Below are 26,268 nucleotides of genomic sequence, written 5' to 3' on the forward strand. Positions count from 1 at the left end.
AGAGTCCTGTCAGAGTGTGTAGAGTTCTGTCAGAGTCCTGTCAGAGTGTAGAGGGATGTCAGTGTGTAGAGTCCTGTCAGTGTGTAGAGTCTTGTCTGTGTAGAGTCTTGTCTGTGTGTAGAGTCCTGTCAGAGTGTGTAGTGTCCTGTCTGTGTGTAGAGTCTTGTCTGTGTGTAGAGTCCTGTCAGAGTGTAGAGTCCTGTCTGTGTGTAGAGTCTTGTCTGTGTGTAGAGTCCTGTCAGAGTCCTGTCAGAGTCCTGTCAGTGTGTAGAGTCCTGTCAGAGTGTGTAGTAGAGTCCTGTCAGAGTGTGTAGAGTCCTGTCAGAGTGTAGAGTCCTGTCAGAGTGTAGAGTCCTGTCAGAGTGTGTAGAGTCCTGTCAGAATCCTGTCTGTGTGTAGAGTCCTGCCAGTGTGTAGAGTCTTGTCTGTGTAGAGTCTTGTCTAAGTGTAGAGTCCTGTCAGAGTGTGTAGAGTCCTGTCAGAGTCCTGTCAGAGTGTGTAGAGTCCTGTCAGTGTGTAGAGTCATGTCACAGTGTGTAGTAGAGTCATGTCACAGTGTGTAGTAGAGTCCTGTCAGAGTCCTGTCTGTGTGTAGAGTCCTGTCAGAGTGTGTAGAGTCCTGTCAGAGTGTGTAGAGTCCTGTCAGTGTGTAGAGTCCTGTCAGTGCGTAGAGTCCTGTCAGAGTGTGTAGTAGAGTCCTGTCACAGTGTGTAGTAGAGTCCTGTCAGAGTCCTGTCTGTGTGTAGAGTCCTGTCAGTGTGTAGAGTCCTGTCAGTGTGTAGAGTCCTGTCACAGTGTGTAGTAGAGTCCTGTCACAGTGTGTAGTAGAGTCCTGTCAGAGTCCTGTCTGTGTGTAGAGTCCTGTCAGAGTCCTGTCTGTGTGTAGAGTCCTGTCAGAGTCCTGTCAGTGTGTAGAGTCCTGTCAGAGTGTGTAGAGTCCTGTTAGAGTCCTGTCTGTGTGTAGAGTCTTGTCTGTGTAGAATCCTGTCAGTGTGTAGAGTCCTGTCAGTGTGTAGAGTCCTGTCACAGTGTGTAGTAGAGTCCTGTCACAGTGTGTAGTAGAGTCCTGTCACAGTGTGTAGTAGAGTCCTGTCAGAGTCCTGTGAATCAGCTGATTCAGAACTGAACAATACAACCTTAATGATAGTAATAACACGTGTGTATGTAATGTTCCCATGAAACAGTATCTTGGAAACAGTATCTTGGAAACAGTATCTTGGAAACAGTATCACGGAAACAGTATCATGGAAACAGTATATTGGAAACAGTATATTGGAAACAGTATCTTAGAAACAGTATCTTGGAAACAGTATCTTGGAAACAGTATCATGTAAACAGTATCTTGGAAACAGTATCTTGGAAACAGTCCTTGCACATCACTGGACCATTCCTATGAAAACGTTAGGTAGTGACCTAATGGGAACATTCTCTAAAGTTGTGGGAACGCTTGTTGTTAACTGGGTAGGCAAGGCAAGGCTGTACGTTGCAATATGAATGTTCAATACACACAATAGACTGACTGGAAAGTTGATATTCCCACAGTTAATGTTCCATAATAAGAGCTACAATGCTAATATTTGTGAAAACTCTTCACAGTTGTGTTCTGTGGGTGTCCCAGAGTAGGCTGATACCCCATTTCATGAACCCCAAATCCATAGGTAAGGCTGTGTACGGTGCAATATAAGTCTGCCCCCAATGCAATACTGAAGTACATATATCCCAGTGTGATTTCAACAGATATTTTTGTTTGTTGTGTGTGCGTCAAATGAACGGATTATTATATATTTTTTTAAATTGAATTTATATAACAACATTTAAACTTTGTTTAACACTTTCTGGTCCAATTGCGGCATGTTTTCATCTGGTTTGCGTCAGTTTCAAAATGTGGAACTTTTATTTTGAAAGACGAACCACCGATTCCACTATTGTTTCTCACAACACTTCTCCGCCGAGCCCCAGACCGGATCCTCCATGAAGGGGGAGAGGTCCCGGTAGAGGTCCCGGGGAGAGACAGCTAGGTTGGCTGGTTCAAGCTAGAGTGAACCCGTGTTTAGTGTCCATAGGATGTCCCGTCATGAAGGTAAGAAGTAAAGTCGGATTAAAAAAAAAAAAAAGCGAAGCGATAGCTGCCGGTTTAGTTACATGGAGGGGTTTTCATGTGTTTTATATTGAACTGCATGATGGCGGACCCCTTTTTACATTTCACCACTGTATCCAGCCCCCCCCCCCCCCCCCGGAGCTTCTGTAGTTAGCTAAAACAGCTTTCCAACAAATAAATACTTGTAGTTACCCGCAAGGACACTGCCAAAAGAAAGCAGCTCATATTTTTTCCAGATTTAAATGAGTTACTATAGCTAGCTAACGTTAGTTCGCACGGTAGCAGCTAGCTACGCTAGTTACCACAGTAACTAAAAAATAAAGTTAGCGTTAGTTGACTTGCTAAGTTAGCTAGCTAACAACCATTTTTAAACCTAACGTTAGCTAGTTTTATTAGGCTTAGGTAGGGCAAAAAAAAACCAATTACAAATTGAAATGTATTTCGACACTTTGGCAAGGTTTTGTTGTTGTTTAATAACTTGCTTTTGTTTCACTTTTCCTTTGTATCTTTGCCAAAGGTTACAGTCGCAGGTTGTGAATGAATGCACTGTCATCAAATTAGCCATGGACCAAGGCCCTGTAATGTCTTCAGCAGATAGATAGTTAGCTAGCTCAATTTAACATGTCAAAACAACAACAACTACCAGCTTAATGTACAAAAACAAACAGATAATGGACAACCTTGCTGGCACAGTTCTGACCTCTGCTAGTTTGGTACAGTATTGTTGACATGCTGTATTTGGCATAGCCTGGAGACCTGACGTTGGATTCAATGTATGGGCATCATTGAGAGAGTGGATTAGGAAAGTTAACTCTCACGACTTTTTTACAAGTCATAAAGTTTTTTTTTTTTTTTATATTTTATTTTTGCATTTTCCAATTAAGAATATTCAAAACAAAAGTGAAAATGTGTTAGGAATACCTGGGATAGGATAAAGTAATCCTTCTACCCCCCCCCGAAAGATTTAGATGCACTATTGTAAAGTGGTTGTTCCACTGGATATCTTAAGGTGAATGCACCAATCTGTAAGTCGCTCTGGATAAGAGCGTCTGCTAAATGACTTAAATGTAAATGTAAATGTTAGACAACAAAGGACAAAGTGACGGTGACAGACGAGCGTAATAAAAAATAAAAATTATATATACGGGCATACATAATACATAAAAAACATACATGATACATAAAAAACATACATGATACATAAATCATAATAAAGAGTAAAATAATAATAATAAAGAGACATTGAATCATATGGTCACCTGCTGTAAGCTACATATTATACATTACGTGTGAAACATTATATAAGAATTATATAGAGATTCAATCAATGTGATGTGAGGGGAGATTCTCCATATAGTCAATAAAAGGTTGCCAAATTCTGTAAAATGTCTAACTTATTCCTCAAGCAGTAAGTGATTTTCTCCAGTGGGATACAACTATTAACTTCCGATAGCCACATTGCAACTAGCAGGAGGGAATCCGATTTCCATTTCAAGGCAATACATTTCTTGGCAATCGCTAGCAAGTCATAATGTTTAATCAAATGATATTTGAACATACTTTACCGGTTTTTTTTTGCAAGGAGGAATGAGATGGAACAATGTCCACAAAAGTATAATTATAAACTTTTCAAAGTGCTGGTTAGTGCAGTTAAAATGTCTTATCGACTGGAGCAAGGGGTCCCCAACCTAGGGTGTACAATATTTCGTTGGGGGGGTGCGGGACCCTGCTTGTTTTGAGGGGTACATTATTAAAAAAATTACTTACAATTCACGGTTGTTTATACCGATCATGCTTTAGTCTAGAAACAAGCAGTGAAATTGTCATGAGAATTTTCAATCCCAATAATAATAACTAACAATCAATAAGCTTTGACCAATCCCCGAGGTTTGAAAGACCCTGGGTTTAATAATAATTAGGCAAAGACTCAGCTTCTGCAAAAGGTTCGTACAGTTCCCAATTCACGAGAACGTTCTGAAGTCCATAATACCGAGACATCCATTTTATAACTCACTCCCTATTTACACACATACCTCCTACGCACATACATACACACAAACAGTAGGTGAGTTGTATCCACTGTTTATCACTAGCCAGCGCTGTCAGTTCCATTCCCCCGAGATTAGAGGAACCTTGAAAATGACTCTCTGCCCTATCATACGTTTCTCAGAGTTCTAGCCAGGTCGGGTCAAACACAGTTGAATTGTTCTCTGTATTTTCTTAGACACACACACACACACATTTCTCTCCCTCACATGTCTCTACCAAACCTTATTGGACTTACATTTAGTACTTTAATCATTCATTATACTTGCTACATAAACTAATAATCACTAATAGTTACGTTTCAGGGTGGAATATTTTAATCATTACCTTTTTAAGCATATAATTCCCTTATCAGAAATCCAAATTCAACGTTGGATTTCCAGGCTGTTTGGGAATGTTTGGCTTGCTTTGCTAGCTAGCTAGCTTTTAACCTGACGTAGAAAGATGCCTGACAAGTTAGGTTGAAAATCTTGTATCCCTGAAAACCAGAAACATCCACTTTCTACCAACTCCGCTCAGGGTGATTTTTTATTTTTTTAGCAAGACTGTTGTAGTCAATCAATTTCCTGCTGTCAAAGTTGGAAGTTCACATAGCTAGCTGGGTATAGCTATCAGCCACTAGTGTTTCATAACGACGGCCATCAGTCCTTCACTGGCATTGAAGCAATGTCGGCTTTTGATAACTCGTGTGGACCCCGGGAAATGTGAACCTGCCTCTTAAATAATTATGAATATATCCACCATTGAGCACAAAAACAACACTTGTTACAGAATATTTTACATATTGTAGTAGGTTAGGTTAAGTGTGTTATGTCAATATGTTGGTTGTATATCATGATGGCTAATTACGATGGATAAAGTGTGTGTGTGTGTGTGTGTGTGTGTGTGTGTGTGTGTGTGTGTGTGTGTGTGTGTGTGTGTGTGTGTGTGTGTGTGTGTGTGTGTGTGTGTGGTGTTGAGTTTGACTCGGTCCTGTTTCTGTTCTGTCCTTCCCCAGGTGTGAGCTGCGACGCGTGTTTGAAAGGTAACTTTCGGGGGCAGCGGTACAAGTGTTTAATTTGCTACGACTACGACCTGTGTGCCTCGTGCTACGAGGGCGGAGCCACGACCACCAGACACACGGCGGAGCACGCCATGCAGTGCATACTAACCAGGGTCGACTTCGGTGAGTACACACACAACCCTTTCAGACACACACACACTTGCATATAAACCACAGACACACAACTACACGCCACAAATCACCCGGTGTACTGCATACTTACCAGGGTGGACTTCAGTACGTACATAGCTAGTACAACCATACACCACAAGCAGACCCACTTTAACCAGACGACAAAACGCCACAACTACAAACCCTGAGAACTGATTGTCTTACGTCAGATAGAGCGTTGATTCTGCCTGCACTGATTTACTGTCCTCTGTCCTTCCAGAGATCTGTTCCATCCTGTCTAATCCTGTCTCCTCCTCCCTAACCTCTGCTGTTCCATCCTGTCTCCTCCTCCCTAACCTCTGCTGTTCCATCCTGTCTCCTCCTCCCTAACCTCTGCTGTTCCATCCCGTCTCCTCCTCCCTAACCTCTGCTCTTCCATCCTGTCTCCTCCTCCCTAACCTCTGCTGTTCCATCCTGTCTCCTCCTCCCTAACCTCTGCTGTTCCATCCTGTCTTCTCCTCCCTAACCTCTGCTGTTCCATCCTGTCTCCTCCTCCCTAACCTCTGCTGTTCCATCCTGTCTCCTCCTCCCTAACCTCTGCTGTTCCATCCTGTCTCCTCCTCCCTAACCTCTGCTGTTCCATCCTGTCTCCTCCTCCCTAACCTCTGCTGTTCCATCCTGTCTCCTCCTCCCTAACCTCTGCTGTTCCATCCTGTCTCCTCCTCCCTAACCTCTGCTGTTCCATCCTGTCTCCTCCTCCCTAACCTCTGCTGTTCCATCCTGTCTCCTCCTCCCTAACCTCTGCTGTTCCATCCTGTCTCCTCCTCCCTAACCTCTGCTGTTCCATCCTGTCTCCTCCTCCCTAACCTCTGCTGTGCCATCCTGTCTCCTCCCTAACCTCTGCTGTGCCATCCTGTCTCCTCCTCCCTAACCTCTGCTGTTCCATCCTGTCTCCTCCTCCCTAACCTCTGCTGTTCCATACTGTCTCCTCCTCCCTAACTTCTGCTGTTCCATCCCGTCTCCTCCTCCCTAACCTCTGCTGTTCCATCCCGTCTCCTCCTCCCTAACCTCTGCTCTTTCATCCCGTCTCCTCCTCCATAACCTCTGCTCTTCCATCCTGTCTAACCCTGTCTCCTCCTCCCTAACCTCTGCTGTTCCATCCCGTCTCCTCCTCCCTAACCTCTGCTGTTCCATCCCGTCTCCTCCTCCCTAACCTCTGCTGTTCCATCCTGTCTCCTCCTCCCTAACCTCTGCTGTTCCATCCCGTCTCCTCCTCCCTAACCTCTGCTGTTCCATCCCGTCTCCTCCTCCCTAACCTCTGCTGTTCCATCCTGTCTCCTCCTCCCTAACCTCTGCTGTTCCATCCTGTCTCCTCCTCCCTAACCTCTGCTGTTCCATACTGTCTCCTCCTCCCCAACCTCTGCTGTTCCATCCTGTCTCCTCCTCCCTAACCTCTGCTGTTCCATCCTGTCTCCTCCTCCCTAACCTCTGCTGTTCCATCCTGTCTCCTCCTCCCTAACCTCTGCTGTTCCATCCTGTCTCCTCCTCCCTAACCCCTGCTCTTTCCGTACTGTCTAACCATTACCCCGTCCTCTTTCCTTCCAGACCTGTATTATGGGGGAGAGTCCTTCTCGGTGGAGCAGCCCCAGGCTTTCACCTGTCCCTTCTGTGGCAGGATGGGTTACACGGAGACATCTCTACAGGAGCACGTGACTGCAGAGCACACAGAGACCTCCTCAGAGGTGGTGAGTATACACGGAGTGGACAAAACATTAGGAACACTGGCTCATTCCATGACACCCTGACCAGTTAAAAGCTATGATCCCTTATTGATGTCGCTTGTTAAATCCTCTTCAGTCAGTGTAGATGAAGGGGAGGAGACGGGTTAAAGGAAAAATAAGATTTTTCAGCCTGGAGATAATTGAGACATGGATTGTGTAGGTGTGCCATTCAGAGGGTGAATGGGCAAGACAAAAAATATTGAAATGCCTTTGAACGACCTATGTGATTATTATTTGACCCTGCTGGTCATCTATGAACATTTGAACATCTTGGCCATGTTCTGTTATAATCTCCACCCGGCACAGCCAGAAGAGGACTGGCCACCCCTCATAGCCTGGTTCCTCTCTAGGTTTCTTCCTAGGTTCTGGCCTTTCTAGGGAGTTTTTCCTAGCCACCGTGCTTCTACATCTGCACTGCTTGCTGTTTGGGGGGTTTTAGGCTGGGTTTCTGTACAGCACTTTGTGACATCGGCTGATGTAAAATAGGCTTCATCAATAAATTTGATTGAGTATGGTAGTAGGTGTCAAGACCTGGAACACTGCTGGGTTTATCACCCTCAGCAGTTTTCTGTGTGTATCAAGAATGGTCCACCACCCAAAGGACATCCAGCCAACTTGACAAAACTGCGGGAAGCATTGGATTCAACATGGGGCCAGCATCCCTGTGAAACACTCAACACCTTGTAGAGTCCCTGCCCTGATGAATTGAGGCTTTTTTTTGAGGGCAAAAAAGGGGGTGCAACTCGATATTAGGAAGGTATTCCTAATGTTTTGTACACTGTGTATATTACTGTATAGTATTATATAAGGACACAGACTTCTCTACAGCAGCATGTGGCTACAGAGACCTCAGAGGTGGTGAGTGGACCACTAACCTTTTTGGGGCCTTGGTCTTAGCCATGAAAACAGAAACGTCTGAGTCTTTAGGCCAAGCACCGGGGTAAATCCCTACAGTGGAAAAGAGACTCTAGATTATTTACAGGTGGGAGGGGAGGTGCAAAAATGTCCACAAAGCAATCAAGGCCATGTTCAGTAAAACAAACAGCACCTAAAGAAAAGACAAGTCTGGATTGTAAAGTGTTTTGAAATTCATTTGATGTGAAGCTCAGATGGCCGTGTGTTCTCTCCAGGGGTTAAAACCAATTCGTGGAACAGAAACAAAAAACAATATTTTCGAAGAACAAAATCGAACCCGTTAAGGAAAGTGATCTGTACTGTTCCAGAACAGAACTGTTCTTTTAAAAGCATGTGAACCGGTTAATAACGTTAATTTACGTTCCGGGTGGGGTTTTTTTTTTTTTCATTTTTTTTTTGTGTACCTACAAAAAAACAGTGTCTATGCAAAGCCCTCACTCTGTCACTCAAACTTATTCCAGTGCCTGCTTTCCGGCTGAAAATATTTGCCTGTGTGTGCACGATAGGGCTGACCCCAATTAGCCGACTGGTCGACCAAGATTTAGTTTTGTTGAGCACTAGCATCTATCTAATCTATCTTGCAGCAAAAAATGAAACGTCACTTTTTCAGGACCCTGTCTTTCAAAGATAATTTGTAAAAATCCAAATAACTTCACAGATCTTCATTGTAAAGGGTTTAAACACTGTTTCCATGCTTGTTCAATGAACCATAAATAATTAATAAACATGCACCTGTGGAACGGTCGTTAAGACACTAACAGCTTACAGACGGTAGGCAATTAAGGTCACAGTTATGAAAACTTAGGACACTAAAGAGGCCTTTCTACTGACTCTGAAAAACACCAAAAGAAAGATGCCCAGGGTCCCTGCTCATCTGCGTGAACGTGCCTTAGGCATGCTGCAAGAAGGCATGAGGACTGCAGATGTGGCCAATAAATTGTAATGTCCATTACGACTGGGCGATATATCAATAATTATCGAGGTAATTACTTCCCTCAATAACGATTAAAAAAACGTTTAGATAAATTTTCGATAATGTCGATATAGAATAATTAGGTACAGCAGTCCATTTCACCTCTGACGCAGCAGGAACGTGCGGAGAAGTGACAATATGCACGTGGAGAGGTATACGACCACTAAAAACCCCTTAGCACCTCGAGTGATGGAGTAGCCACTGTTAACCACTAAATGAGTGATGGAGTAGCCACTAACCACAAAAAATGTGTGATGTAGGTGCAAACAGTGGCAGTGATCGCCATGGAGAAGGAGCAGCTTCCAACGAAGAAATTATTGATTAAAAGGGTTCAACTGTTTCAGTAATTTGGAAGTGGTTCGGCTTTTCGAAGTTCGACAAAGAGCAGAGCAATGTTCGGTGCAAATTGTGCCGTAGACAGGTGGCTACAAAGTCTGGTAATTACGACAAACCTTTTAAAACATCTGAAGCAAAATCACTCTTTGGAACATGCAGGAAGTTTGAGTTTGCGCCACGGTATTGATAAACGCCCCTCAAGCACCAGCCAATCTAGGGATGTTTGCCCTGAAGCAGTCAACACTGACAGCGTTTATGCCCTACAAGCAAACATCGAAAAGACAGACATCACAAATGCTATTATGCATTGCATTGCTAAGGACATGCTGCCAATTAGCATAGTTGAAAAGGAAGGTTTCAAGAGTCTTATCAATTTAATTGACCCCAGGTATGTGCTCCCTGGCCGCAAACATGGAACAATTTTCCTTCAAGTATAATTTTATGTGTAGCTCATAATAATAATAATTAAAAAAATGTAACCTTTATTTAACTAGGCAAGTCAGTTAAGAACAACTTCTTATTTACAATGACGGCCTACCAAGGAACAGTGGGTTAACTGCCTTGTTCAGGGGTAGAACAACACATTTTTACCTTGTCAGCTCGGGGATTCAATCTAGCAACCTTTCGGTTACTGGCCCAACGCTCTAACCACTAGGCTACCTGCCTAGTGGTCTGGTTTAGGCATTCTTGAGTCTAAAGCAGATATGCACCTTTTAAACATTTGATTAATATTGTGATAATTATCGTTATCAAATGAAAAAATATATAGATATCGTGATAATTGATTTGCCATATTGCCCAGCCCTAATGTCCATACAGTGAGATGCCTAAGACAACGCTACAGGGGACAGAGACAGGATGGACAGCTGATCGTTTTCGCCGTGGCAGACCACGTGTAACAACACCTGCACAGGATCGGTACATCCGAACATCACACCTGCGGGACAGGTACAGGATGGCAACAACAACTGCCTGAGTTACACCAGGAACACACAATCAGTGCTCAGACTGTCTGCAATAGGCTGAGAGAGGCTGGACTGAGGGCTTGTAGGCCTGTTGCAAGGCAGGTCCTCACCAGACATCACCGGCAACAACGTTGCCCATGGGCACAAACCCACCATCGCTGGACCAGACAGGACTGGCAAAAAGTGCTCTTTACTGCCGAGTCGCGGTTTTGTCTCACCAAGGGGGATGGTCGGATTCGCGTTTATCGTTGAAGGAATGAGCGTTACACCGAGGCCTGTACTCTGGAGCGGGATCGATTTGGAGGTGGAGGGTCCGTCATGGTCTGGGGTGGTGTGTCACAGCATCATCGGACTGAGCTTGTTGTCATTGCAGGCAATCTCAACGCTGTGCGTTACAGGGAAGACATCCTCCTCCCTCATGTGGTACCCTTCCTGCAGGCTCATCCTGACATGACCCTCCAGCATGGCAATGCCACCAGCCATACTGCTCGTTCTGTGCGTGATTTCCTGCAATACAGGAATGTCAGTGTTCTGCCATGGTCAGCGAAGAGCCCGGATCTCAATCCCATTGAGCATGTCTGGGACCTGTTGGATCGGAGGGTGAGGGCTAGGGCCATTCCCCCGAAGAAATGTCCGGGAACTTGCTGCCTTGGTGGAAGAGTGGGATAACATCTCACACCAAGAACTGGCAAATCTGGTGCAGTCCATGAGGAGGAGATGCACTGCAGTACTTAATGCAGCTGGTGGCCACACCAGATACTGACTATTACTTTTGATGTTGACCCCCCCCCCCTTTGCTCAGGGACAAATTATTCAATTTCTGTTAGTCACATGTCTGTGGAACTTGTTCAGTTTGTCGCAGTTGTTGAATCTTGTTATGTTCATACAAATATTTACACATGTTAAATTTGCTGAAAATAAACGCAGTTGACAGTGCGAGGACGTTTCTTTTTTTGCTGAGTTTGTGTATGTATGTGTGTATGTATGAGATTTTTTTTGTTGTTCACACAAGAGACACCTGTCTGATTCACAGTGGACAGATCAATTGCGGAGGCCTTGTGGATGGTACCATCTAAGAAGGGGAGTGTTACTAAAACGCACGTCTCTCCGGAATGTCTCTCTCTCCCGCCAATTTGTGCCCTTCCATTGTTTCGTAACCTCATTGTGTGAATTGTTTGCCTTGGTTGTTAGTCTATCAATTCCCCATTACCATGTACCACCACTAGTAACGTTTACCATTAATTCCTATAGTTTCTAACCTACAATGTTTGTTTAGTTATGCTAATTTCTGTTAATGCATTCAATATATTATTATTCTAGTCTTTTACTGTTCTAATTGTCACAGAGTGGACATGATGTTTGCAGAGCCCACAACCTATGATACACTTGTGAAATACAAGTTGTGGTTTATTTCATTCTACTTACTAGTTTTGTCAATTTAGACAGAAGCTCTCCAAACAAGACAATGTTGAGTAAGGACCTGATTACACATAGAAGTAGACCTAGAAAGCTACCTGGCATATAAATGTCATGTTCTGATCGAGTGGAAACATCATAAAGTAGGTATACCTGATGAGCTCTTAGCCTTGCATAAAATAGCCTACAGCTGTGTCTGTCCTGACCTCACTGGCTCAGGAAACTGAGGGCCCACGATATTTGATACAATGTTGCAAGTTTGCTAATGCAAGCTTCAGCTGGCACAAGTTGATAGTTGTTGCAAGTTCGTTGCAGACAGGCCATGTGTAGCCAATGTGATTTATAGGATATTTTATTTTTTTACCAGCAGGCTGCAATGTTTTTATTTGTTTGCTTTATGTAGTTTACATAGTTGGTAATGGCAATAGAAGTTACTTTTTAAGTTTATCATTTTTAATTTGGATAGAATTTTGATTCACACCACATGACGATGATTATGATCTTGATCTCTGGCTCCCTCTTGAGTCATTTGTGTCTTATTTCATCAAGCAGCACCAGACAAGCAGATAGTTGATTTTATTAAAACACATGATATATATACAGTGCATTCGGAAAGTATTCAGACCCCTTCCCTTTTCTGCATTTTGTTACATTACAGCCTTGTTTGAGGAAAAACATTTATTTAATAAATGTTCAATCTACACACACTACCCCATAATGACAAAGCAAATTGTTTATTCGTTTTTGCAAATTTATATAAAATTCAAAAAAATGAAACCTTATTTACGGAGGAGAAGGGCCTTGGTCAGCGAGGTGACCAAGAACCCGATGGTCACTCTGACAGAGCTCTGCACCACTCCACCAATCAGGCCTTTATAGTAGAGTGGCCAGACAGAAGCCGTGCCTTTTACTGAGGAGTGGCTTCATGATAGTCCGCTTGGAGTTTGCCAAAAGACACCTAAAGACACTCAGACCATGAGAAACAAGATTCTCTGGTCTGATGAAACCAAGATTGAACTCGTTAGCCTGAATGTCAAGCGTCACATCTGAAGGAAACCTGGCACCATCCCAACGGTGAAGCATGGTAATGACAGAATCATGCTGTGGGGATGTTTTTCAGTGGCAGGGACTGGGAGACTAGTCAGGATCGAGGCAAAGTGGAACGGAGCAAAGTAGAGAGCTCCTTGATGAACCTCAGACTGGGGCAAAGGTTCACCTTCCAGCAGGACAACAACCCTAAGCACACAGCTAAGACAGCGCAGGGGTGGCTTCGGGACAAGTCTCTGAATGTCCTTGAGTGGCCCAGCCAGAGCCTGGACTTGAACATCTCTGGAGAGACCTTAAAGTAGCTGTGCAGCAATGCTCCCCATCCAACCTGACAGAGCTTAAGAGGATCTGCAGAGAAGAATGGGAGAAACTCCCTGAATACTGGTGTGCCAAGCTTGTAGCGTCATACCCAAGAAGACTCGAGGCTGTAATCACTGCCAAAGGTGCTTCAACAAAGTACTGAGTAAAGGGTCTGAATAATTATGTAAATGTAATATTTCAAATATAAAAATAAATAATTGTTATTATGGGATATTTTTGGTGTAGATCAAGGGGGGGGAACTACGTTTTGATTAAGGCTGTAACGTAACAAAATGTTGAAAAAATACAAATTGAACAAAGCTGAATAAAATATAAATATTTTCTAAATTATTTGGAGTGCGCACATTCGGCAATTCTGTATTTATTTAACTAGGCAAGTCAGTTAAGAACACATTGTTATTTACAATGACCACCTACCGGGGAACAGTGGGTTAACTGCCTTGTTCAGGGGCAGAACCACAGATTTTTTTACCTTGTCAGCTCAGGGATTCGATCTAGCAACCTTTCGGTTACTGTCCCAAAGCTATAACCACTAGGCTACCTGCCACCAGAACCTCATAGAAGCTGCTCCTCCATAGGTATACTTCTGTGGGCCAGATAACGCATGTCATAACAACAAGATGCCCAGTGCTTCAAGTCAAGCCTTGTCTTCCACCCTTTCTCGCTCTTTCCCCACCCGCAAAAATTCATTTGCATCTAGCGCCCTACACTTGTTTCCCACTCCATAGCAAGCTGCTCTGTCTGCACTGATTGTTAGATCATTTTAATGTCGAGGAAACCATTTTTTTTTTTACATTTACCGAGTTTAAAAAAAGGAATTATATAAAAGTTACTTTTCGGGTTCATAACTTCTTCAGAACATTTATTTTGCTGGTCAGAACAGTGGAACAGGACAAACGATTGGAAAATAATTTTGGTTCCAACTCTTGGTTCTCTCTCTCTCTCCAGATCTGTCCCATATGTGCTGTGCTGCCTGGCGGAGACCCTAATCACGTGACAGACGACTTGGCTGCTCATCTCACACTTGAACACAGAGCACCGAGAGATTTGATATCCTTTACACTCAGGGTGTTTTCTCAATAAGTATACTACCGTTCTCCGAGCATGAATCAGTCAGAGAATGAGTCCAAATCAAAGTATGTAAAATGGAGGCCTTTCTTGGATGCGTACTCCGCTTGGAAACATGCGTCGACGCAAGCTTCAATGAAAAGCATGGACATTTAAATATGATGTAACCACAAAACACAATGCAAAGTTTCTCTAAATCAGTGGCGAACATTGTTTGGGCTGAAGAGAGAAAATAAACTGACTTTGCCCATTCACATCTCATATCTTGCCTGCCTACAATATTAATTAATATTCTCTTGATACGTTAATAAATACATGGTGTTTCATTTTAGCATGTTTACCTGCCTATAATACCCACTGACGTGTGTAGATCACAACCCCATAGTAGGTCAATAGGGCTAGCTAGCTAGCTAGCCACTAGGAATTGGTCGATTCTCGCGTCCCGACTCCCGCCCTCACACTTCAAAAAATATAATCTGACAGAGAGGATGGCGACCAGCAAACCACAACTGAACTGTAGTCATTGGGAAGATGTGTGTGTGTGTGTATACTGAACAAAAATATAAATGCGACAATTTCATAAGGAAATCAGTCAATTGAAATAAATTCATTAGGCACTAATCTATGGATTTCACATGACTGGGAATAAACATATGCATGTGTTGCTCACGGACACCTTCAAAAAAAAAACATGGGCCTCATCTCGTCACGTTATCTCTGTGCATTCAAATTGCCATCGATAAAATGCAATTGTTTGTTGTCCGTAGCATATGCCTGCCCATACAATAACTGCATCGCCACAATGGGGCATTCTATTTACAACATTGACATCAGCAATCCACTCGCCAACACGACTCCATACGCGTGGTCTGCGGTTGTGAGGCATGTTGGACCTACTGTCAAATTCTATAAAAAAAACACGATATTGGAGGCGGCTTATGGTAGAGAAATGAACATTTAAATTCTCTGGCAACAGCTCTGGTGGACATTCCTGTAGTCAGCATGCCAATTGTGTTGTGTGACACAATTGCACATTTTAGTGGCCTTTTTATTGCCCCCAGCACAAGGTGCACCTGTGTAATGATCATGCTGTTTAATCAGCTTCTTGATATGCCACATTTGTCATTTGTTGATCTTTTTATTTACATGTTGCGTTTTATGTTTTTTATTCAGTGTATATTTATGACATGTCCATGATGTTCCTTGACGGTGTTGGTCCACGATGAGTCGAGCGGGGTGCGGCACGTGCGTCGGATGATCCACCCGGGTCGGGGTCTGGGGGGCCAGAGGGCCCGTCGATCCAACATGCAGTTCACCTCGTCAACCTCCGGGGGGAGCTCTACCACACAGACCTCTACACAGAGCGCCAACTACAACAGGGAGGATATGGATCCTATAGGAGGTAGTATGGGGACGGGGGACGGGGGCTGGTTTGGAGATGTGACACAGCCTAATACAGAAGCATGTCTGTTCTACAAAATATAATATTTACAATGCCTTCAGAAAGTATTCACACCCCCTTTCACCTTTCCCCCACATTTTGTTACATTACAGCCAGAATTTAAAATGGATTGAGTCCACTGGTCTACCCACAATACACCATACTGTCAAAGTGGAATTATGATTTTAGACTTTTTTTTAAAACTTATTAATTACAAATGAAAACTTTAAATGTCTTGAGTCAATAAGTATTCAATTCCTTTGTTATGGCAAGCCTAAATAAGTTCAGGAGTAAACATTTTCTTAACAATTTAACATAATATGTTGCATGGACTCACTCTGTGCAATAAGTGTTTAACATGATTTATTTTCATTTGTTTATGACTACCTCATCTCTGTACCCCACACATACAATTATTTGGAAGGTCTCTGTCAAGTAGTGAATTTCAAACAGATTCAACCACAAAGACCAGGGTTTCCCAATGCCTCGCAAAGAAGGGCACCTATTGATAGATGGGCAAAAAAAAAAAAAACATTGAATATCCCTTTGAGCATGGCGAAGTTATTAATTACACTTTGGATGGTGTATCAATACACCCAGTCACTACAAAGATACAGGCGTCCTTCCTAACTCAGTTGCTGGAGAGGAAGGAAACTACTCAGGCATTTTACCATGATGCCAACGGTAACTTTTTAAAACAGAGTTTAATGGCTGTGATAGGAGAAAACTGAGGGTGGAGCAACATCGTAGTTACTCCACAATACTAACCTAAATGACCGTGTGAAAGGGAAGCCTGTACAGAAGACAAATATTCCAAAACATGTAGCCTGTTTGCAATAACGCACTAAAGTAAAACTGCAAAACATTTTGGCAGAGAAACTAACTATGTCCTGAATACAAAGTGTTAAATTTGGGGCAAACAACACATCACTGAGTACCACTCTTCATATTTTCAAGAATGGTGGTGGCTGCATCATGTTATGGGTATGCTTGTCAGGAAGGACTAGGGAGGTTTTTTATAATACTTTTTTTTTTTTTTTAAACGGGCGAATCCTAAACTTTTCAAACAGACACTAAAACACAAGGCTAACCAAGACGACATTGAATGTTCCTGAGTGGCCTAGTTAGTTTTGGCTTAAATCTACGGCAAGACTTAAATGGCTATGACTTCCCCCCTTTCTCTGCTGATAACTACTTAAAAATATATAGTACATTCGGAAAGTATTCAGACCCGTTGACTTTTTCCACATTTTATGTTACAGCCTTATTCTAAAATGTATTAAAGGAAATGTTTTCATTTTACACACAATACCCCATAATGACATCACAATACCCCATAATGACATCACAATACCCCACAATGACATCACAATAACAAAGCGAAAACAGGTTTTACATTTTTTTTTTTTGCACATTTATTAAAAATAGAAACTGAAATACCTTATTTACTTAAGTATTCAGACCCTTTGCTATGAGACTTGAAATTGAGCGCTGGTGCATCCTGTTTCCATTGATCATCCTTGAAATGTTTCTACAGCCAGATTGGAGTCCACCTGTGGTAAATTCAATTGATTTGGAATGGCACGCAGCTAAGGCTTTGGCGGTCACGAAATTTCGTCCGCAGGTTATTGTCAAGCAAATAACGGTCTGTCTCCATGGTAATTGACTTATTCAACAAACGCATTTAGCATCTCCTGGCTTCCACACATAGCCTACATGCCATTTTAAAAAGTCTAATAAATCAATGTAATATAGCCGTTATTTATTTTAGACAGGTCTAAAGAAGCATGATTTGAAGAAAATGTAGTCTATTTCAGAATAAAAGAATAGCATACTCTGAGTTGTCCTGATGTGGCTATGCCAAATGGCTTTGGGGCAGCAGGTATCCTAGTGGTTAGAGCGTTGGACTAGTAACCAAAAGGTTGCAAGATCGAATCCCCGAGCTGACAAGGTAAAAATCTGTCATTCTGCCCCTGAACAAGGCAGTTAACCCACTGTTCCTAGACAGTCATTGAAAATAAGAGTTTGTTCTTAACTGACTTGCCTAGTTAAAGGTAAAATAAAAATAAAATGGCTGTGGGCTTACACTAGTTCATTTAGCAGACAAGATCTGCTTCTAATTCTCTGGCATTATTTTATAGTATGAAGAATACAAATTGAACAAAGCTGAATAAAATAAATATTTTCTCAATTATTTGATGGAGTGTGCACATTCGGCAATTCTGTGTTTATTTGACTAGGAAAGTCAGTTAAGAACAAATTGTTATTTACAATGACCACCTACCGGGGAACAATGGGTTAACTGTCTTGTTCAGGGGCAGAACGACAGATTTTTACCTTGTCAGCTCGGGGATTCGATCTTGCTAAACAAAGAAATAGGTATTCCTATATGCTTCATTTTGTTATTTATGTAACTTTAATTGTTCTACAAATGTTGGTCTATATGTTTAGATGTTTAATACATTGTAAGGCTGCATGATGAGACTAATGATGATTTGAAAAAAGTCCCTTGAAAGGGATGAGCTCTGCTTTGTTTATTTGCGCAGGCTGTACACACTTCATCAGTCTCTCATTGACAATTTGACAAGCACTTGATAATACCTCGAATTTCACGGCGGCATCCCCTTTGTGGCCGTAATGCACCATAAAAAAAAAAAAAATATCAAAAAATCCATGCCCTTTGTGGCGTTGTGACCACACTCAGTAAAATGACCTAAATGTGAAAGGCACATGACAACCTGCTTGGAGTTTCCTTTATGTGCCTTTTAGCACTCTCAGAATTGAGGGAAAGATGAACGTAGAAAAAGTACATAGATCCTTGATGAAAACCTGCTCCAGAGTGCTCAGGACCTCAGACTGGGGCGAAGGTTCACCTTACAACCAAGACAACGCAGGAGTGGCTTTGGGACAAGTCTCTAAATGTCCTTGAGTGGCCCAGCCAGAGCCCGGACTTGAACCCGATCAAACATCTCTGGAGAGACCTGAAAATAGCAGTGCAAAGTGAGTGTCTACTAAAATGTAAATCAACCAGAATCATTTAAAGAATGTGCAAATATTGTACAAACCAGGTGTGCCAAGTTCTTAGAGACTTACCCAGAAAGACTCACAGCGGTGTTTGCATACATTTCTAAAAACACGTTTTCACTGTCATTATGGGGTATTGTGTGTAGATGGGTCAAAAAAAATAATTAAATCCATTTTGAATTCAGGCTGTAACACGGCAACATGTGGAATACGTCCAGGGGTTTATGAATACTTTCTGAAGATTACGCCGCGTGCACTGAAATGACGTGTGTGATTGTTGCTAACACTGATTTTCAGTTGAAGAGTATTTAAATAGTCTTATCATGGGCACCACCACAGCTCCCAACTCAAGCAGCAGTGTATAGCCAGCCTACTGTAGCTGCTGGTAAAGTCATTAAAAGCCTCTGGATGGAACTTTCCAATGCTACAATTATATTTTTCTCCAGGTAATGTTATTTAATACAAAATTAGACAACCCCCAGAGTACTATAGTTATTGACCTAGTCGACTTGTGTGTTCTGCGTGACAACTTCCTTTCCAGGCACATTCAAGTTGCGAGAGCTATAGAAGGGAAACAATGATTCTGACAAGCAGTCGATGCACAAAAATCCTTAATGCAAATGGTGGAAAACACTTTTCAAAGCAGTTTTGTTTTTTTGTTTTTTAACCTGTCTGGGAACGTGGGACGCTTGCGTCCCACCCTAGTCAACAGCCAGTGGAATCGCGTCGCGCGAAATACAAATACCTCATAAATGCTATAACTTCAATTTCTCAAACATATGACTATTTTATACCATTTTATAGATATACCTCTCCTGAATCGAACCACGTTGTCCGATTTTCAAAAAGGCTTTACAGCAAAAGCAAAACATTAGATTATGTTAGGAGAGTACCCTGCCAAAAATAATCACACTGCCATTTTCAAAGCAACTAGCATGCATCACAAATACCCAAAACACAGCTAAATGCAGCACTAACCTTTGACAATCTTCATCAGATGACACTCCTAGGACATCATGTTACACAATACATGTTTTTTCTGTTCGATAAAGTTCATATTTATATATAAAAACAGCATTTTAAATCGGCGCGTGACGTTCAGAAAATATTTTCCCTCAAATGCTTCCGGTGAATCAGCGCTACAATTTACAAAATTACTATTCGAAAACATTGTTAAAATTTAATATTGTCATTCAAAGAATTATAGATTAACATCTCGTGAATGCAACCGCATTGCCAGATTTAAAAATAACTTTACTGGGAAATCACACTTTGCAATAAACGACGTGGTATGCTCAGAAAAATACGCTAGGCGATACATGTTAGCGCCATCTTGGAACCATCTAAAATCAAATGTACTATTGTAAATATTCCCTTACCTTTGATTATCTTCATCAGAAGGCACTTCCAGGAATCCCAGGTCCACAACAAATGTAGTTTTGTTCGAAAAAGTTAATAATTTATGTCCCAATAGTTCCTTCTTGTTAGCGCGTTCCGAAGGCTACTCATAATGTACGAGGCGCGCCGGACTTGTCGTCACGAATGTGCAAAAAAATATATTTACGTTCGTTCAAACATGTCAAACGTTGTATAACAAATCTTTAGGGCCTTTTTCAACCAGAGCTTCAATAATATTCAAGGCGGACGATTGCATTGTCTTACTAAACGTTTCGGAACAAAAGGGTTCCCATGGGCGCCCGCGTCATAGTAGCAATGGCCCTCCCCCTGTGACCAACTTTCCAAGCCTCTCTTTGGGTCAGTTTCTACCATAGAATACTTTTTGTAAAGACTGTTGACATCTAGTGGAAGCCTTGAAGTGCTAAATGATTAAGTCCCTGTGTGTTTCAATGGCAAAGGCTTGAAAGTGATTCCACACATCAGATTTCCACTTCCTGTTAGGATTTGTCTCAGGGTTTTGCCTGCCATATGAGTTCTGTTATACTCAGACACCATTCAAACAGTTTTTTAGAAACTTTAGAGTTTTCTATCCAAATCTACTAATTATATGCATATTCTAGTTACTGGGCAGGAGTAGTAACCAGATTAAAATCGGGTACGTTTTTTATCCGGCCATGCAAATACTGCCCCCTATCCCCAACAGGTTATCAGAGAGGCATCCCAGTTTTCCATTGCTACCGTGTTTATTACGCTATTCCTACAATTGCGCACGTGGCCACCTAGGGCTGTGATAGTCATGGAATTTTGGATGGCGGTAAATGGTTAGCCACATGACTGTATTAATAATAGCCCTTTTGAATCAAACAAATTAAGTCTATACATTTTCTCCTCTCTACTCCTGTCTGCATGTGCTGCAGGCTAGGTTGAAGGGGGGGGGGGGGGGGGGGGGGAAGGTTAGTACAAGTTCTGATTCCATGTGAAAGCTTTTATAAAATAAACATATTCATGGGACTATCGTTTAGAATACTAGAATGGAAATGAAAACTTCTTATGATGGTCCATTGGTCAGCCATGTTGGTCAGGGAGTTGGTCAACCATGTTTGCCAGTGCTGTGATTTATTAAGATTTGGTGCAAAAACAATGAATGTGAAGAATTTATCTGCACTGTGTTTGTTGGCTAGCTAGCCAGATAGTTTAAGAGGAATTTATTCCATACATTTTTCAGCCATACACTGGCTGAAATCACTTGATTAGGACTAAGACAAGTTGGAAATACAACAAATTATTTCCAAAGAAAACAAAATCCAAGACAGTTATGGTCTCTTTACAGATGTTAAATTGGTATAAAACCTATAACTGTATTTATAATTATGACAAGATTTTAGGTTGTCTACATTGCATGCTTTGTATTGTAAAAGCAGTACATGCCTCACCTATGCCTACTGCCATTCATTCCAATTAAACTGGTTTTGGATTTCTCCCTGACCAAGATGGCTGCCACTTTCGCCCCATTATGTAACAAAGTGTTTTATGACATTTCCCCTCTAGTAATTTAATAGAATCTCTACAGGACTAGTAGCACTGTTGCTAACTAGCATTGCTAACTAGCATAGCTGGTCCCATTTCGTTTCAGAGTTCTGGGATAATAGAATCCTCGTCTTAAACCTTTGTCATCTTCAACCTAGGTTGCAGGGAAGGGTTAGGGGGCGTTGCCTAGGCAACCGAAGACTTTGTTTGCTAAAACGCCTTGCATGTTTCAGCGAGGAGTAAGGACGTTTCATCGCCTTGTCGAGTCCGTGTTACAATAGAAATGGACGCGACCGCTCGAATGCCCGACCGTCCAGTCTTTATTTAGCTGTTCATTACACACACACAAAAAAAGTGTGTAACTGCCAAAATAAAGGAAACACCAGCATGTTTTTAGGGCATCGGGCCACCACGAGCCAGAACAGTTTCAATGCACCTTGGCATAGATTATACCAGTGTCTGGAAGTCAAATTTTCTTCCATGAAAAATTCCATCATTTGGTTGAGCTCTGGTGACTGAGACGGCCTCAGGGCATATGGTTTATATAGTGTTCATGCTCACCAAACCATTCAGTGACCAATCCTGCTCTGTAGATGGGGGAAATCTTAGCCATGGTAGCCAAAATAATGGCCTGCCCAGTAGTTTTATACATGACCATAAGTATGATTAGGATTTTAATTGCTTAATTAACTCAAGAACCACACCTGTGCGGAAGTACCTGCTTTCAATATACTTTGTATCCCTCATTTACTCAAGTGTTTCCATTATTTGGGCAGTTACGTGTGTGTGTGTGTGTGTGTGTGTGTGTGTGTGTGTATGTGTGTGTGTGTGTGTGTGTGTTTTTATCCACTCTGCTGCATCAGTTGGGCGACAGGAGATAATTCTTATTGCTTATAGCACATCTGATAATGTAGCCTATAATGCATGGTCCAATATGTTACAAATAATTTATTCTAATATGTTATTTTTGCTCATTTCTTGAGGTCGAAGTTATATTTCGTCGTACTTTTTTATTTTCATAAAATTTGGAGTAGAACACACGCACGAAACAGATTCTTCAAAAATAATATGCAAAACACCCCCTTAGTACATACCCCTCCAAGGCCCTTTAGACCAGTCTAGACAGTACCCCCCCCCCCCCCCAAGGCCCTAATAGACCAGTCTAGACAGTAACCCCCCAAGGCCCTAATAGACCAGTCTAGACAGTACCCCCCAAGGCCCTAATAGACCAGTCTAGACAGTAACCCCCCCCCCCCCCTAGGCCCTAATAGACCAGTCTAGACAGTAACCCCCCTCCCCAGGCCCTAATAGACCAGTCTAGACAGTAACCCCCCCCCCCCCCCAAGGCCCTAATAGACCAGTCTAGACAGTAACCCCCACCCAAGGCCCTAATAGACCAGTCTAGACAGTAACCCCCCCAAGGCCCTAATAGACCAGTCTAGACAGTAACCCCCCTCCCACCCAAGGCCCTAATAGACCAGTCTAGACAGTAACCCCCCCCCCCCCCCCCAAGGCCCTAATAGACCAGTCTAGACAGTAACCCCCCTCCCACCCAAGGCCCTAATAGACCAGTCTAGACAGTAACCCCCCCAAGGCCCTAATAGACCAGTCTAGACAGTAACCCCCCCCCCACCCAAGGCCCTAATAGACCAGTCTAGACAGTAACCCCCCCCCCCACCCAAGGCCCTAATAGACCAGTCTAGACAGTAACCCCCCCCCCCCCAAGGCCCCAATAGACCAGTCTAGACAGTAACCCCCCCCCCCCCAAGGCCCTAATAGACCAGTCTAGACAGTAACCCCCCCCCCCCCCCCCCCAAGGCCCTTTAGGCCAGCCTAGACAGTAACCCCCCCAAGGCCCTAATAGACCAGCCTAGACAGTAACCCCCACCCAAGGCCCTTTAGGCCAGCCTAGACAGTAACCACCACCCAAGCCCTTTAGGCCAGTCTAGACAGTAACCCCCACCCAAGGCCCTAATAGACCAGTCTAGACAGTAACCCCCCCCCCCCCCACAAGGCCCTAATAGACCAGCCTAGACAGTAACCCCCACCCAAGGCCCTTTAGGCCAGCCTAGACAGTGTTTGTGTCGGTGTTGCCTTGACACATTCCTGAGTTATCCTAATCCTGTTTTTAATCCTGATTTTTAATCAATTTGGTTCAATGCCTACCACTGCTGTGTTTTAATGGCTGGGCACCGGCCCAGATAACCAGCCCTCTGTCTGTCCATGTGGCAGTCTAAGGTCATATAATTACATTTTTATTTAACCCCCTCACCTCTTCCTTCCGCCTCGCAGAGCTGCTGTCCCAGTTGTCAGGGGTGCGTAGGTCGGCGGGCAGCCAGCTGAGTTCAGGTCCTTCAGCCTCCCAGCTACAGCAGCTCCAGGTTTGTAGTCCAGAGGAGGGTCAGCAAACAGAGGGTCGACGGTTCGAATCCCGGCTCCGACGGAGAATCCCAGAGCCCTCCGGTTGTTGGTATCAGTAGCCTAGAATCTATGATGCAATTATTCTGCCATTATGCCCTTGAGTGAAGCACTTAACCCCTTCATTATCTTCTACGACTTCTTGTTCCTCACTTCCACCTCCCACCGTCCCTCTCTTCTCCTCCTCCTCCTCCCACGTCTCTGTCTTCATCGTCCTCATCTCCTCGTCCTGTAGATGCAGCTCCAGGTGGATTGGCAGCAGGCCCAGGCTACCAGGCAGCAGTTGGAAACGGCCCGGAACACCTCTCATCGCGGCAGCCGCACCTCCACCCACGCAGGGAATCACAACGCCAATCCTGGCTCCAACTCCTTCTTCAACAACCTTAGTCCCAACCCGGAGCAGCAGGAGCCCAACACACAGAGCAGCACCTCCCAGTTCCTTCTCAACAGGTTGGCAACTTTCTCCTACACTACATTTTTAAACTAGTTATTCTCTTGAGCGAGAGACTTGTTCTTAGGCTTGTCTGCTTGTTACATGTGGGTGATGGATTGTTTTTGTAATAGAGCTCCATCCTGTCCCTCACCCTCCCCTTCCTCCAGACTGAGTGAACCGAGGTTGTCCGAGGCGGAGCGCCAGCTATGTGAAGGCCAGTGGGCCGACCGCTCTCTCTTCGTCACGGAGCTCCTCCTCTCCACCCTGATAGCCAATCCCGACCGCAGCGAAGACGACAATCTCCGTGACTACCACGACGCCGTGACGCGAGGCTCGGATGCCTTCGAAGACACGGGGGTCATGACCTTAGACGTGGCGCTGGAGAACCTCAACCTCCGAGAACTGAAGAATGAGCAGCATCCCCCGGCGTTGCCGTAGCCACCACTACAAAGTTTAAAACCGCCAACCGCCGTTACATGTCAAACCGCCAACGGAGAAAGAAAATACTTCAGATCTTTCTCTTTTTCTGAGTTGGGGGGGGAATTGTCATCTCATCTGTCCCCCCCCACCACCCCCCATTCTATTACAATGTGTACATGACAGGACACAGTGAATGTGAACGTGAGAGAGCGAGTGTTGTGAGCAAGAGGAATTTATAATACATCTATATAAATGTTTATGAAAGAAAGCGCATAATCAACTCCACATGAAGCCGTGCTTGGCTGCTTGCCCCCCCCCCCCCCCAGCAGGTGAACATAGGTCAGATAGATGGGTAGGTAGCAGCTTGATCATTTATTATCATCATAAAGTAGTCCATAGACACAGGAAGAGAACAGACAAGACAGCGGGAAGATCTCAATTGCATACTCCTTGTCTCCTCAAAACCCATTGGATAAGAAGGCCAGAAGTCCCTCCAATGGGTTTTAAGGGATAAGGGGGGGCGTCTTCCCAGACTCTCTCCTCCTAAGCTGCTGTGTTCCTGGATATTTATTTAAACCTACTTTGATGGTTTGCCACGTCCAGATTGTTTATCACTGTGTGCCCTCTTCTCAACTACAGTCACTGTTCCATATTAAACTGCTATCACAATGGGGGAGTCGGGATTCATCATAGCGATGTCTTTGGTCCTATAGGATGGTCTCTGGGTAATCTTCCTAACCTGCTCTGTCAATTATAGGGGGTGTTTTTTTTTTTAGTTCTACACAAATAATTCTCTCCTCAGGAGACTGTTGATTTGAATGGTTTAGTTCCTACCACGTATAACATCACTTACAGTGCCATGTGACCTTTTGCTTTATGCCAACTGAACTGTGGCTCAGTTTTTGAGTTGCATATGCAGAGAGAAGCTTCATACAGTATGCATAACACTACATAAAGAGGTAATTAGACATGTTACACAGGAGGACCGTAGAAGCTCGACTGGTATAAAAAGGAGTGTTTTTTTTTATTTTTCTAAAAGCGGGTCTGAAAGTAGGGAGTGTTTGCTATAGAATCACTATGAGCTTTTACATCACAATGGTTGATTTCTATGGACAGACATGGGGGAGGGGGGCTGTACGACGCCGGGCCAGTTTACGTCCCCCCCCCCCACTGACGGTATTCCTCTCCATTGCAGAGATGCTAATCCAACAGTGTGACTGGAGAGAATCCTATACTACCTTTAACAAATGCAATGTATGATTACATGTTTTTGGTGTTTTGGAAAATGCTTAAAAGCCAGGGTAAAACTGTTCAACTTGGGGAGGACAATAAAATAGTTTTGGATGTAAAATGAACTACACCGTCACTGTCTAGAGACTCCTAAATGTGATATCCCCGTCACTATTCTGATAGAAAGGAGGTGACCAGAAGGTAGCGTAACGGTTGAGAGCATTGGGCCAGTAACCGAAAGGCCGCTGGTTTGAATCC

The 26,268-nt window shown here is 43.4% G+C and overlaps 1 protein-coding gene across 1 annotated transcript; it reads left to right on the forward strand.

Moving 5' to 3' along the window:
- Positions 1 to 1,945: 1,945 nt before the first annotated feature.
- On the forward strand, positions 1,946 to 26,135 carry LOC115165032 (E3 ubiquitin-protein ligase KCMF1-like). The gene is made up of 8 exons (XM_029718051.1): positions 1,946 to 2,080; positions 5,142 to 5,309; positions 6,903 to 7,042; positions 14,000 to 14,101; positions 15,341 to 15,521; positions 23,802 to 23,890; positions 24,163 to 24,377; positions 24,528 to 26,135. The coding sequence occupies exons 1-8, from the start codon at positions 2,065 to 2,067 to the stop codon at positions 24,796 to 24,798; spliced, it is 1,182 nt and encodes a 393-aa protein (XP_029573911.1). The 5' UTR covers positions 1,946 to 2,064; the 3' UTR covers positions 24,799 to 26,135.
- The last annotated feature ends 133 nt before the right edge of the window (positions 26,136 to 26,268 follow it).

The sequence above is a fragment of the Salmo trutta genome, chromosome 27 (assembly GCF_901001165.1).
Source record: "Salmo trutta chromosome 27, fSalTru1.1, whole genome shotgun sequence".
In the NCBI taxonomy this organism is placed as follows: domain Eukaryota; kingdom Metazoa; phylum Chordata; class Actinopteri; order Salmoniformes; family Salmonidae; genus Salmo; species Salmo trutta.